The sequence below is a fragment of the Crocodylus siamensis genome, chromosome 1 (genome assembly GCF_052110815.1).
Source record: "Crocodylus siamensis isolate JL-2025a chromosome 1, ASM5211081v1, whole genome shotgun sequence".
Taxonomy (NCBI): Eukaryota; Metazoa; Chordata; order Crocodylia; family Crocodylidae; genus Crocodylus; species Crocodylus siamensis.
This window is the reverse complement of record NC_143395.1, coordinates 324,467,413-324,482,916: the sequence shown is the minus strand read 5'-3', so window position 1 is coordinate 324,482,916 and position 15,504 is coordinate 324,467,413. Positions and strand designations below refer to the sequence as shown.

At 43.9% G+C, this 15,504-nt stretch overlaps 1 protein-coding gene across 1 annotated transcript in view; it reads left to right on the top strand.

The window, feature by feature from the left end:
- The window catches only part of GPC5 (glypican 5), a 1,214,889-nt gene that overhangs the window by 309,437 nt on the left and 889,948 nt on the right, over positions 1-15,504 (top strand). The window contains exon 8 of the mRNA XM_090023649.1: positions 4,269-4,394. Within this exon, the coding sequence (XP_089879775.1) occupies positions 4,269-4,394 (126 nt within the window). The remainder of the gene's footprint in view (positions 1-4,268; positions 4,395-15,504) is intronic.

Here is a 15,504-nt window from a genome sequence, read left to right as displayed (position 1 = left end):
GTGAGGGGGATCGCACTTAATGGGCACTGCCATAAGTCTTATTCAGATGTGTTGCACTAACCATGCTTGTGGTAGATTCTCATCAACGTTTTTGGGAAGGTTGTTGGTGCTTGCTGCAGTCTTTCTGAGTGCTGGCCTGATATTGCAGTATCTCCAGGACTGGTGATCGTTCCCTCCTGGAGTAGCAACTGCCCATGGTTTTTCAAGGGACACTCACACAAAAAAACAGTTCCCATCAGCATGTTTGCCAATGTGGGCCATGCGTTTTATAGTCACGCTTAGTATTGGCTGAATCTAATCATCTTCATAGTTGGTTTCTATTGCTGAGCACATGATAGACAATGCATTTAGTGAGATTCCTTGTTTGTAATTATAAGATTATAAGAGGGGCTTTTTTCCCCACACCATTATGGGGGGAACCTTGTCCTGTATTTGAGTAAATGTGGTATAACCATTTTTTTTCTGTGTATAGGTATGTGAGTGTGAACAGTAATGCAATGTTCTGCCCCACTTGAAACAGTATAATAGACTGGGAATTATCAATCGTTATATAGTACAGACTTCAATTTAAGGGAGAGATGATCTTGCACAGCATCTCAGTTCCATTCCGTATAGCATGTACCACATCCTCTGTTACCCACAGTGACATAAAATTCTAACTGCAACAAAGTATTTGATTATTTTAAACTGTTTGTAGTGGTTGTTGTCTCTTAATATAGCTTTGTTTCTTGTCGTATGTGTTAGAGGCTGCTAATAGAAACAGCTAAGGCACTTTCTTTTCTTGCTTTCAACTACTTTTACAACCTTAAGCAAGAAAAAGAGGTGTTACCCATAATGTTTAGCACTAGGTCAATGTCCTAGGTATTGTTAATAACCCGATATTTTCCTGTCTTTACTCCTGTAATTCACAAATGTACTTCATATCTCCAGATGAAATCTTATACATTAAAATATGCATTCAGCTACCTGTACCTACTCATTTCATTATTTTTAGTATCAGATAATACCCTAGGCAGCAGAATTCCAATCTAATATTTTCTAATACTCAGTGTAATGGGAAATAGACACATTTCTGTGCTTTTGACACTGAATAATCCTAGAGTGAATAACAAATAATTTTCTAGAAATCTACCCCTAACATCTCATCTAAGCATTTTACTTATGTATTTTTTCAGCAAATATGAGAATATTCACTAAATTTCACAGAAAGATTTTAACTGCAGCAATAAAATAGTTAAAATGAACATTCCAAAATAGAGAGATAAGCAAGATCTGTGGTTTCTGTTGACTGTAATTACACATTTGTGCTCAGCTGCCTATAATTATATGTTATCTTCTCTAGAAAAAGATGGCTGAAAATTGACATTTAAACCATCTGCCCTTCTTACTGCTTTTGGTCAGACATCTATAGAGGATGAAATTTGTTAGTGCTACTGTATTAACTTTAGCTTTGCCTCAGGACACATTTACTTACAGAATAATTGATCTTTCTGTTGTAATGCAGTTCATCTAATAAGTGCTAGAAGCTGCACACATTCCTATTTCTGTATTAAGTATGGATTGATTGTGTAAAAGAGGAAAATTTGATCAATACCAACTGTTAAATGAGAGAAAATGATCAGACACATTCTACACAGAGATATGTTTTCATTCTTAAGTCCCTTTCTATAATGTATAGTGGCAATATTGGGCTACTTCACTCAAACGGAGTATGGTTATAAAGAACATACTTACAAATTAATGTAATGCACATGTTACATTCACGAGTAAAGATGATGGGATCTGACTGTAAATTATTGGGTTTTGTCAGTTTGGAGAAAGTGGGTCAGTTTTCTGTGTTCTGAATTACTGATTGCATCTCCAATAGAATAAAAGCAAACTGAAAACAATAAAGATTTTAGAATTGTAACTGAAATCAGAATATATCCCAGCAGATGAGAAATGGTAATTGTTAATATGCAATTCCCATTCAATTAAATACTCAGGGGGTGGGGAAACAGGATAAAAATATATGGACGTTTATTTTGTTTTAATTTAATTTTTTTCTTAAAGATGGGAAAACACTATAGCTGAAAAGGAGTCTAATGAATATATTTTCAGCATTACAGTCTTGAATTTATTTGTACATTCATGTTACACAGTAGAAATTGTAAATGTAAAATAGCTCTGTGCCTTGTATAGATAAAAGCCTGCGTTTTTTAATACCTATGTATAACCCCTTGTATCATTTATTTTAATATACTATAGATATTAATGGTAACTAATTTTAACATTCAGGGAAGTGGGAGAGCATGAGCTTTCAAATAGTTAAAAGAAGACAGAGGCACATGGTTCTCTCTTGCCACAGAGAACATGAGGAAATGGGTTTAAACTACAACAAAGCAGATTTAGATCAACTCCCTGGAAAACTTCCTAACCTTAAGAGCAATGGGCCCTCACTGTTCAACATCTTCATCAATGAATTGGATGAGCGTGTTGTAACTGTTTTATTTTTTTTCTTCTGTATAACTGCCGCGCGGCACTCTCACATTTATGTAACCTTGAAGTCTTAACTAGTAAGCTAAATGAGCACTTTGTATTTTTCTCTGTTGGCATTAAGCTACACATACGCATTTTGTAGATTTCATTTCTTATCTAGAAGTGTTATTTTTGCAGAAATGAAACTTATGTAAAAAGTCTGCCTAGCAATTACTATGTAAAAGAAACTATCCTATCCCTGTATGCTCAGCTCATATCATAGTTAGTGTCACAGAGGCAGTCCAACCAACATCTATAAAGAGGCAAAGAAACAGAAAACAGCAGAGATGACGACCGGAAAACTCTAGAGGCCCGATCACCCTATAGACCAGTTCTCAGCCTCTCTGTCTGGGCGTACCCCAGCGAAGACAAAGGCCTCAAAAATCCAACAACTGACAACGATTCACCGTGTTACAGTTTTGTACTGTATATCCCATTCATGAGCTATTGACCAGTTCTGGGACTTAAAGAGCCGGCAGCCGCACCTAGCTTTGGACTAGCTCCACTGTTGGAATGCAAGGGCTTGCTCTGGAACCCCGTGAACCAACAGACCCCCTTTGTATCCAGCATACTGTGGGGATGCAGTCAGGAAGGCCAGCCGCACCTTGTCATGCATCCACAGATGCATCTCAAGCAGGTCCAGGGAGGTGATACTCCCCCTCTGTGTGGCACTGGTCAGGCAACAGCTGGAGTACTGCATCCAGTTCTGCACTACACTTCAGGAGGCATGTGGACAACATGGAGAGGGTCCAGAGGAGGGCATGATCAGGAGTCAGCAGGGCAGGCCCTATGGGGAGAGGTTAAGGGATCTGAACCTGTTCAGCCTCCACAAGAGAAGTTTGTAAATGGTACTGACCAGTTTGTAAATGGGATCTAGTGGACATTTACAAACTGGTCAGAGGGGACCAGCAGGCATTGGGGGAGTCCCTGTTCGTCCGAGCACTACCCAGAGTGACAAGAAACAATGGTCACAAGCTGGCAGAGGGTAGATTCAGGCGAGATATCATGAGGCTCTACTTCATTGTCAGGGTGGCTAGGATCTGGAACCAACTTCCAAGAGAAGTGGTGCTGGCTCCTACCCTGGGAGGCTTTAAGAGGAGGCTGGATGAACACCTTGCTGGGGTTGTTTGACCCCAGTACTCTTTCCTGCCATGGCAGGGGGTTGGACTTGATCTGCTCAGCTCCCTTCTGACCCTACAAACTATGAAACTATGGAACAAGCTACTTAAAGAAATGGTGGAATTCCTTCACTGGCTTTTTGAAGAGAAATCTCGATTAATGTGGAATAACTTCGAAATAGCATATATCCCTAATTCTGGGCACCTCAACAGTTATTGAGGTGCAATAAACCTACCAATTTAAAATAGCAGTATAATGTACTAAAACAGAAATAAATTATCCAACCAGTAATTTAAATAGGCAACAATGATAATATCTACAGGTTAAGCCTATTTTGCCCAATGCTGCAATTGCTTAAAAAACCTAGCACTTTCTTTTTCTCACAATCAGTCTGTGACTTAGTTTGGTTTCAACAAAAACCAATGACAAGTCTGTAAGCTATTAAATAGTCACAGTCCTTCAGATCATCTCATTTACATATAATGTTGACAAAATGATTAATAAGCGAATAAGTGCTAATAGAGAGAGTGACAAAATGGCAAAATCTTTGACTTGTAACAATGCATAGAAGTATTTTTTGCTTATTATTATTGATTGATGCTGTTACTTATTTTCCTTGTGTCTTGATGCAGAGACTTTATCGATAGCCTTCGACTGTATAGGACATTCTATGGAGGCCTGGCTGATCATCTGTGTATTAATGAGCTAGCAGCTGCTGATGGGCTACCTTGTTGGAATGGAGAAGATGTTGTAAAAAGGTACATTTTCATTCTATGACCTACAAAGAACCTCCATGTTTTCTTAGCTATTTTTTTCCTCCAGAATTATTTATAGTAGAATGGTTTTGAAAATTTGCCTGTATTTAGTTAAGAGCCAGTGTTTTGCAAAATAAATGAGTAAATCTTCCGCTGTTTAAAACATAAAATACAAACAGACAAAAAAAAAGACCCAACAAAAACAAAACAATTTCACAAAAAAACACACAACCTATATTTCACCCTTAACAAAATAAAGGACTAGCTCTCATCAACAGTTTTAGTTTACCACATTTTTGAAGCTTTCCTGGCACTTGTGTTGTTTGCTGCAACAAGGAAGGTTTGACATTTCTAAAATAAAATCAGAGTAAAAGAAACAAGACTTTTCCTTGAGGCTGCAAAAGATCAAGGTTGGTATTTTAAAAGGTTTCCTTTTGTGTGAATATTATGACAACAAACTCAAGCCATTCATCTAAAACTTTCTTGGACTAAGAAGAATGAAGTATATGGCATACGTGCTGCATAGGGGATGCACAGGGGTGCACGTGAACCTGTGAGAATGCTGGTATCTGAGAGCAAGCACTCATGGCTTAGGCAATGGGCAGGGGGGCAGGTGGGGTGCTGGTGCCCCCCCAAGAAGTGCTGCCAGCACTTCCGGGCTCGGCATCCAGCTGTGGGGCAGATCCTGCCTCCCACTGCCACAACCAGCTGCAGATGGCCCCTGCTTTGCCCACTCTCACGGCTGATGTCAGCGTGGTTGGCTGTGGGTGGTCGCTGTCCCCCACACAGCCTCAGGAGACACGTGTTGCTTATGTTGTGTGGTTTAATATATGTGGTTTCTCATGAGCAGGGATCCTGGTTTTCTCTGATAAAAGAAAAATCCCCAATTTTTGGTTTAGAAAAAGTAACTCAAAATCCATTTTTCCATTTGTTGAAATGAAACACCACTAATATATACATATACATATACAAATGGTGGCATTTCATTTTAATCATGGAAAAATATGGATTTTTGTTTACTTTTTTAAATCTGAAAATTGGGGATTTTGTTATCAGAGAAAACCAGGATCCCTGCGCTTGACAGCATTAAAAGTTAAGATAGTAAAATAAACTGTTAAAACGTGAAACAAATACATTACTTTATGAAAGTAGTGACTTGTAGGCAGTCACTCAGTAACAGTGTCAGAAAACTGATAAATTCCCAAGCTCTAAGAGGTACTGTATTTACCCAAATCCAAGATGACTTCAAATTTAAGACAACCCCCCAGTAATTAGATTCTATATAGGGAAAATGTCTAAATTTGTTATAATTTTCCACATATGGAATCTAATTATCAGAGGCCATCTTCAATTCATCTCTCCTACCAGGGAAAGCAGCAGCTGGGGGGAATGTGGTGGGGGGACAGGTGGCTGAAGGGCCACACCTCTCTCACTTGTGCTCCCTGCAACCTGCCCCCCACAGCAGCACATGCACCTCTATCACCCATTCTGCCATTCCCCACAACCTCGGCCCCCTGCTTGCCCCCTGTAGCCTCTTTGCCCCCACCTGTACCCCACAAATTCTGTCCCCACAGCTGACTCTCCAGTAGAGCTCTGGCTACATTCCCACAGAGCACATGGAAACTAGGCCTCCTGCCATGTAGTAGTGGCAGTAGCAGCTTCAGCTTTGGGATGGCCAGGAAGGGGCTAGGGCTTCCATGTGCTACATGCCCAGGAGATAATGAAGCTGGAGCTGCATGCTACATGGAGATAATGAAGCTGGAGAGTTAGCAGGGTGGGGAGGAGGCAGAGACTGCAGGTTTCAGGATGGAAAAGGCGGCAGGGAAATGGCCTGGAGCAGAGGCTAGGGGGCTGCAAGGAGGGAGGGGAGAGGAGGCTGCAGGGGGCAGCAGCTGTTGCTGCTCTGACTCTTGCCCCAACACAGGCTTGGGATCAGAGTAGAACTTCAGCAGCCACCTGCTCTCCCCCTACCCTCCCTTGTACTGGAATCCAAGACGAGGGGCTTTTTTCCCCCATGTTGTCTTGGATTCGAGTAAATACAGTAAATCTATGGAACCAGTATATATCATAGTGCACAGTACAATGGCATTTTGGATGACAGGAGGAGTTTCAGAAATCTGTAGTTTTTTCCTTTTGTTCATTCAGTTCCCAGAGCAAAGATCATTCTGAACTAGAATTACTAGGGGAGATTGAGATTGAAGTTTTAACAAATACATCTTAATCCATTTATATCGGTATCTCTGCTGTTAATACAAAACTGAAGTAATACAAAATTAGATGGGATTAACTTTATACCTTCATAACTTGTTATCAAAGCCTTATCAAAGAGAAGAAGAGGTAAGGAAAACTAATAATGACCATACCACTTGCATCTTTAAGTATCTTTTAAATATTTTGCATAGCCTTTGACTTCTATCTCTCAGGTTCTGTCTCAATCCTGCTTTCAACTTCTTACATCTTCTTTCTACTCCTCAGATTAATTATAACTTACCTTTATCAAATTTATTGATGAAAAGGTCAAATGGGAAATTTTATACTAAATTATTTACTGGTGGCTGAATTTCAAATATTACTACTTTCTATTGCTATTAGTATAATTTATACCCAATTGTGCAATTAGATATTATAATACAACTGTACTATTATATTTTAAAAAGAAATATGAATTGATCCTGCAGTATTTATCCAAGGGCAAAGAACTCTCAGTGTAGGATTTTATCCTATAGTGTTTGAAAATAAATTTAAAAATAGTTACACCCTTGATCCAGTAGTAATCCAAATAGCATTTAGTTGATTTGTAGTGAAATAGCGAAGAAAAAAGTTATACATATGTTACTATTTATTATTGTTGTTATTACTGTTTTTGTTATTGTTATTATTATTTCAAATATATGCCTGACCTTATATAAAAAAACACCTTGGAAACTATAGCTGGTAAGCTGTTGCATTTTCTTTGTAATTCTTTCTACTGTCGTGAAATGCCAGATTAGAGACTCCAACACCGCTTGGTGAGCTGCGGACTTTACGGCGCGAGTGAGTACGCGGCTTGTGGGGAGGGATAAGAGGTGGCTCGTCGACTGCCCTCAAGGTTCGCCTTACTGGCGCAAGTAGGTGAAATGCTATACGCTTTCAAAGTTTATAGTAAAAGGGTTTATTCAACTTACCTGGCCTCACCCTCTTACGAATAAGAGGGAAGACTGGCTGGAGCGAAGTTGCAGCTAAAGTATAAGTTCGGAGGTATGGTAAAAGCGGGTATGCAGTCTAAGTTATGCTGAGAGGCTGACGTTTGTTGTCAGGTTTTAGAGGCCTTTGATGGGTTTTTGCTGGGATACTCCCAGATGGGAGGCTGAGGATCGGCAACAGGGTGATCAAGCCTGAGGTTTATCTAGTCATCGTCTCTGCCATTTCCTGCTTCTTCGCCTCTTTATTGATGTTGGTTGGACTGCCTCTATGACACTAACTATGACATAAGCTAAGTGTGCAGGGATAGGATAGTTTCTTTTACATGGGTGTTGCTAGGCAGATTTTTACATTGGTTGCGTTTCTGCAGAAGTGAAACTTACAGGATAGACAAGAAACTTATAAAATACGCATGCGCAGCTTGATACAAAATTCATGCACGTGGTAGACAAAGGAAATTTCACATGCGCGGGAAATACAAAACTCGCGCCGGTAGACAAAGGAAATTTCGCACACGGGGGAAATACAAAACTCGCACGCGCAAAGTGCACACGATAGGATTTACTAAATAGACATTTTGGTTTGGACTAACTTACAGACAAGACTATAAAGTTACATAAATGTGAGAAATGCCATTCGGCAGTTATATAAAATGAAATAAAATATTTATATCTAGTAATATCCAGGAAAAAAAGAAAAGAAGGAAATATTTTTTTTAGTTTCTATGGACCTCATTACATGTTACTTTAAGTACTTGAGCACCCAGGAGGTGCACAGCCCCACCAGGGGAGACGCCTTGTTGGACCTAGTGCTGGCCACGGGTGATGACCTGATGAGGGGGCTGCGGGTGCTCGACCACCTGGGCAACAGCTATCATTGCCTGCTGGAATTCACCATCCAGTGCAAGGTGGCAAAGGCATGCAGTAAGGCAGCGGCCCTAGATTTTAGGAGGGCAGACTTCAACGAGCTAAGGAGGATAGTCGGGGAAGCACTGAGGTCCCGGAGGGGAGGGGAGCCAGGTGTCCAAGGTGAGTGGTCGCTTCTTAAGGAGATGATCCTCCAAGCCCAAAGGAAGGTAATCCCAACGAGGACCAAAGGGAGCAGGAGAGCACACAAGCCTCCATAACTCACCAAAAGCATCCAGGAATGCCTCCTTGCTAAAAAAGTGGCTTACACCCAATGGAAAGAAGGGGTTATCACCAGGGAGGACTATTCTGTGGTTGCTCGGGGATGTATGGGGGTAGTTAGGAAGGCCAAGGCAGAGATGGAACTGGGACTAGCTTCCCAGATTAAGGACAATAAGAAGTCCTTTTTTAAATACATAGGGGGTAAAAAGAAGGTCCCAGGTAATGTGGGGCCCTTGCAGGATGCATTGGGAAACTTGGTCATCACACCAGATGGCAAAGCTAACATGTTTAATGATTTCTTTGCCTTTGTCTTCCTAAGTAGGGACCAGAACAGCCACCTCCCTGCTGGGCCTCCCTCGGGCCCCGGGGGAGGCACACCTGGGCCACGGGTTAGCGAGGATTTAGTTAGGGAGCTTCTGGAGGGTTTGGACGTATTCAAGTCAGCCGGTCCGGATGAACTCCACCCTAGAGTTCTAAAGGAACTGGCCAAAGTCATTGCAAGTCCCCTGGCATGGCTTTACAAGCACTCGTGGTGCTCTGGTGAGGTACCGGAGGACTGGAAGAGGGCCAACGTGGTCCCCATCTTCAAAAAAGACAGGAAGGAGGACCCGGGAAACTATAGGCCGGTTAGTCTTACCTCAATCCTAGGCAAGCTGTTCGAGAAAACTATGCTGGCACACATCCAGGAGGGGCCAGCAGGGGACTGCATGCTTAGGGGCAACCAGCATGGGTTCATCAGTGGCAGGTCCTGTCAGACCAACTTGGTGGCCGTTTACGATCAGATCACCAGATCATTAGATGTAGGGGTAGCAGTGGATATAGTCTTCCTGGACTTCCGGAAAGCTTTTGACACTGTCTCTCACCCCGTTCCATTAAGAAACTGGGGGGCTGTGGTGTAGACACCTACACAGTCAAATGGGTCACTAACTGGCTGGAGGGCCACACCCAGAGGGTGGTAGTAGATGGGTCCTTCTCAACCTGGAAGGACGTGGGCAATGGGGTTTTGCAGGGCTCGGTCCTCGGGCCCGCACTGTTCAACATCTTCATCAATGATTTGGATGAGGGGGTAAAAAGCACCCCGTTCAAATTTGCTGATGACACTAAGATGTGGGGGGACATGGGCACACTGGGAGGATGCAACAGGCTACAATCAGACCTAGACAGGTTACAGGGTGGGCGGACGAGAATAGGATGGTTTTCAACACAGACAAGTGCAAGGTGATGCACCTCGGGAGGAACAACCGGCACCATACTTACAGGTTAGGGAACTCTCCTCTTGTCAGCACGCAGGCGGAAAAGGATCTTGGGGTCATCATTGACTCCAAGATGAACATGGGCCAGCAGTGTGGAGAGGCAGTTAGGAAGGCTAACCGCACCTTGTCATGCATCCACAGATGCATCTCGAGCAGGTCCAAAGAGGTGATCCTCCCCCTCTATGCGGCACTGGTCAGGCTGCAGTTGGAGTACTGCGTCCGGTTCTGGGCGTCGCACTTCAAGAGGGATGTCGACAGCATGGAGAGGGTCCAGAGGAGGGCCACTCGTATGATCAGGGGACAACAGGGCAGGCTGTATGAGGAGAGGCTATAGGACCTGAACCTGTTCAGCCTCCAAAAGAGAAGGCTGAGGGGGGATCTTGTGGTCTGTTATAAACTAGTCAGGGGGGATCAGCAGGCATTGGGGGAGTCACTGTTCCCCCGAGCACTTCCAGGAGTGACCAGAAATAATGGTCACAAGCTGTCAGAGGGTAGGTTCAGGTTAGATATCAGGTTAGATATTAGGTTGGATGCTTATCTTGCTGGGATCCTAGACCCCAGCTGACTTCCTGCCCTTTGGGCAGCGGGCTGGACTCGATGATCTCCCGAAGTCCCTTCCAGCCCTAATGTCTATGAAATCTATGAAATCTATGAAATCAGGAGGCGCTACTTCACGGTCAGGGTGGCTAGGGTCTGGAACCAACTTCCAAGAGAAGTGGTGCAGGCTCCTACCCTGGGGGTGTTTAAGAGGAGGTTAGATGAACATCTTGTTGGGGTCATTTGACCCCAGTATTCTTTCCTGCCATGGCAGGGGGTCGGAGTAGATGATCTGCTAAGGTCCCTTCCGACCCTAGAAACTATGAAACTATGATACTATAAGTATATGTTATACATAGATTGTAGTAAACATTAATATGCTTTAGAACAGATGTGAGCAATTATTTGGGCTGGGGAGTCACTTAGGAAGTTTTGGTGAGTTGTCACAGGCCGAGTTAGCATGGCCCTCCACCCCTCCTCCCCCCTTGCACTAGGTCAGCACTGCCTACCACCCCCCAACAGCTTGCCAAAACTCTCTAAGCAGCTCTGCTTCATGCTGGTCTGGGAGACTGGGATAGGGGCTTGGATGGGAGGGGAGCGGCATCCAGGAGTGAGCTGGGTGGGTGGGGCCAGGGCTTGGATTGTGGGGCTGTGACAGCAAGGGGCTGAGGCCTAAGGTAAAGCCACGATCTGCCCCCTGAACGTACCTGTGATAGGCACTATTTCCATGGGCAGGAGTGTGGTGGGAGTGGATCATGGCTCTGCCCCAGGTCCAGGCCCTATGCTGTCCTGCCCCACAATTCTGGAATTTCCATGAAGACTTGCTGTGACCCACATGGTCAAGGTGCACAGCCATGTGGATGGCATAGGCTGCAGGTGGGCGAGGAGCAGTGCCTGGGAATGAGATGGTTGAGTAGAACCAAAGCTGTTATCTTGGGGCAGTGGTAGCATGGGGCTGGGTCCTAGGACAAAGCCACAATTTGCTCCCTGCATACCCCGCCTGTGGAGCTGGTGCTTGTTGCAAGGATGTCTAGGCATCAAATCACAGCTTTTCCCTGGTCCCTGCCCATGCTGTCACTGCTTCATGATCCTGTCATCCCAGCTCCGTCCATCCATCCTGCTCTTGGATGCTGCTCCCTGCAAGCCTATGTCCCCATCCAATCCACCTGGCCACTTGCTCTGCCCTTGAATATCCTGCCCCCAGTGATGGGTGCAGGATGAATGGGTTGGGGTGCCCAGGCAGTGAGGCCAGGGCTGGTGGCAGCCAGGAGCTACTGCTAGTGGACTGTGGTAAGCAATCCCAGCCTCCACACTGCCCCAGTCCTGCTGCACACCTGAGGGCAACAGGACTGGCTAAACACACCACAGCTTGGGCTGCCCTTCATGTCTGGACTGGATGGGGCTGAGGGAAACACCATGGGCAAGACAAAATCCCTTAGTGGGCTGAATCTGGCCTCCAGGCCATATTTTGCCCACCCCTGTTTTAAAAAGTTTTCTGAGTAGTATCACATTAATGCTTGATACAGTCTAAACACAGATAGTAGTTCTGCAGTGGAGTCTTGTAACATCTCCAGTCTGATCCCAGTGCTGAGTCAGAAATCAGCTGTTGTTCAATCTCAGTCCTGGGACTGTACCAAGCTTGTTCAAGACTCTGGTGCAATCCCATTGCTGAGAGGGAATATCAGCAGTTTTTTTTAATTTTAGGTTTGGGATCATACCAGATCTGATTCAAGGCTTCACTTACAAGGCTAGGAGCAACATTGGCACAGCACAGGAGCTAGTTCCTGCCCCCATACTGCACTGGACTTGATTCAAAGTTCCCATATAGTTTGGAGGCTGGGACTGGTTCCTGTGCTGATGTCACCCTAAACCCTTCACACCAGAAGAGACTTGAACTGACTCATGCAGTTTGGTTCTGGGTGTCAGTGTCATTCCCAGCCCCTGTGCTGCACTGGAGATTTGAACTGTCAAAACTGCATGGGGTAGGAGTGTCATAGATCACGCCCGTGCTCTACCCTTGCCTGGCTGGTTCAAGGCTTTGGTGCAGTAAGGAGGCTGTGAGCCTGACAAACAACCTTTTCAGGTTCCCAATGCCCATCACACCAAACTCTCCTGATTGTGCTACCTCTATAGAGCAGTCTAATTTTAGCTCTGATATGATCTGGAGATACTCCTTGCCAGAAAAGGCCTTATTTTACTACTCTGCGATGATGCTTTCTCTGCTTCTTGAGTGCTCAGTTATAAGTTCAGTTAATGTGTCCTAATGTGTGACAAGGCCCATTTAATAGTGAAGATACAGGTATAAACAAAGACTTTGGGACCCTTATTCCTGATGTTGTTTGATCTCAATTTAGCATCTTCTTTATAGCTGGCTGCTTTGATTTTTAGTTTTGTTTTCTTAACTTGATATCACAGGTTTAGCTTTAACTGTCCAGAAAACCTGATGTTTATATGTATAAAATATTTAAATAGTTAAATAATACTCATTGTAACTGGGGATCAGGATTCCCTAGGTTTCTCCAACTTGTTAGTTACAGGTTAGTCCTTCCAACCTGGAAATAAGGGAGATGAAAGTTGTCGTACAGGCCATTATTCAGTAGCAAATACATAAATGTAAGTGCACACTTAAGTCTCATTGAAATAAATTGACTTTAAAAGCTACTACCATGAAAGGTACCATCATCTTCCTGAGATTTGGTTCTATTAACAGAAGTAAGCCAAAGAGTTATAAACTCCAATTCTAACCTACGTTTTGCTGTCTAAGGCAGGGGTGGACAAAATATGGTTTGCAGGATCCCCAAAATGTTTAGAAAATATTTATCTGCTCCTGGCTGCCTGTCAAAGATGACAAGAGCCAGGGGCAATAGGACCCAGGGGGAGAAGGCAGCAGGAGCAGCTAGGCCCACCCACCCCCAGCAATTTCCCTGCTTCCTTCCCCCGCCGTACTTCAGCACCACCTGGCTCCCAGCTGCATGGCGCATGCACAAGCAGGGACAGAGTGTGTGTATGTGGTCATAGGGCAAGTCCCACATGCACACCCCACCATATGCATGCACCCACAGCCCCCCTCACCCTCCCATACCTGCATACCCCCACACCCACACCCCTTCACACACCCCAGCCATCCTCCCTTCACACACAGCCCCCCCATACTCACCCATGCCCCACATATCCACACACACACATGTTCCCTCACCCTACATACCCACAGCCCCCACAAACCTATACCCCACAATAGTTTAATATTTTCTAGGGTTGGAAGGGACCTGAACAGATGATCAAGTCCAAACTCCTGCCCTGGGCAGGAATGAGGGCTGGGTCATAATACCCCATCCAGATATCAATCCAATGTCCTCTTGAAGACCCCCAAGGTAGGGAAGAGCACCACCTCCTTTGGGATCCCATTCTAGAGCCTGGCAGCCCTAACCATAAAGTAATGCCTCCTGATTTCAAGCCTGAACCTACTCTATCAATTTGTGGCCATTATTCCTTGTTATCCCAGGTGGTGCCTGGGGGAACAGAGCCTCCTTCAATTTCCACTGGTCCCCGTCGGTGAGTTTATAGATGGCCACCAGATCCCCTCTCAATCTACTCTTGTGGAGGCTGAATAGATTCAGGCCCTTTAGTCTGTCTTCGTAGGGCCTGGTCTGCTGCCCCCTCGCCATGCAAGTGACCCTCCTCTGGACCTCTCAAGGTTAGCCACATCCCAGCCACAATATACAAGTGTAAGACTTCATTTTAAGCTATTGTGCAATCACCTCTATGTACAATACACAAACACATGTAAACCAGGGCAAAAATATTTTTTTTAAATCAAATTAATGAATGTTTTAGATGTTTGCTTTTTAGAATATAATTTGGAATTTTTCTGGTTCCAAGATGGCAAAACCCCTTGCTGAAAGGAGTATTTCTGGTGTCAAAGGTCTGGGGCTAGGGGGTGGGACTTCCAGTTCCAAGATAGTCACCAGGAGGCAGGGCACCTGTCAAGGGGCAGGGCTACCCATGTGGCCCTTGACAACTTGCCAAAGTTCAGTAAGTGGCCCTCTGTCTGAGATAATTGCCCGCTACTGGTCTAAATTAGGATCCACTCTCCAGTTCTCTCTGGGCAAATACTTAAATATGCACTTATGTACACCATATCAGACCATAATGACATCACCAACTCATGGGATTTGGACTAAATCCTGAATGACCCCTCTAAAGTGTGACTTGGGTTCCTGCTGTTACCTGTTCCCTCTGGTGTTTTGTTTTTCTTCTCATGCTTTATTCATTTTCTTTCCTATATATGTTTTTTGCCTTATGTTTTTAAAAAAGAATGGCTTAGCCAGCCAAGACTAAGTCTTTTGCAAGACTACTGTGAGCCTGTGATGAGATAGGCAGCTTAAAAACAGTGTCTTAAGCAGCCCAACACTGACATAAGTTTGCTGGAACTTGCAGAGACTGGTAAGAGTGTGCTGTGTCCATGTTTCTGTGTCCATGCACTGACATGTGATTTTTATCTTTGCTATTTTTTTCTTTCCCTTTTTTGTGATCATCTAGTTTTGTCTTCAAGGAAGCAGGCTAAGACTTAAAACAAATCCAGCAACAGCAGCTGCATCCCATTTCAAGTAACCTCTTCTCTTTTTCCTGCTAGTAAAGTCCATGTTCTCTGTACAGTGCGAGGGCTAGGATTCCTCCTACTCTCTCCATGTCTTTTTTTCCCAGTGGCAGGCAACTGTGGTTGGATACCAGGAGTTGGATTTAAGGCCATAATTAATTTCAATGACATAATTTACCAATTGGATCCATAAGGAGCATGCACAAGATATAGACAAGGTGATTAATGAATGAAACATTAACAAAGCATAAAGAAAAGAATGGTGGAAAATATTTTTTATTTATCAAGATGACTCAGCCTTAGTGTTGAAAGCTAAAATGCTGAAAATATTCAAGTAGTGACAGGTTCTCGTACATATCTATGATATGGTTTAACTGACATTTATACAGACTTGGTAGACTGAGTCATATGCCTAGATT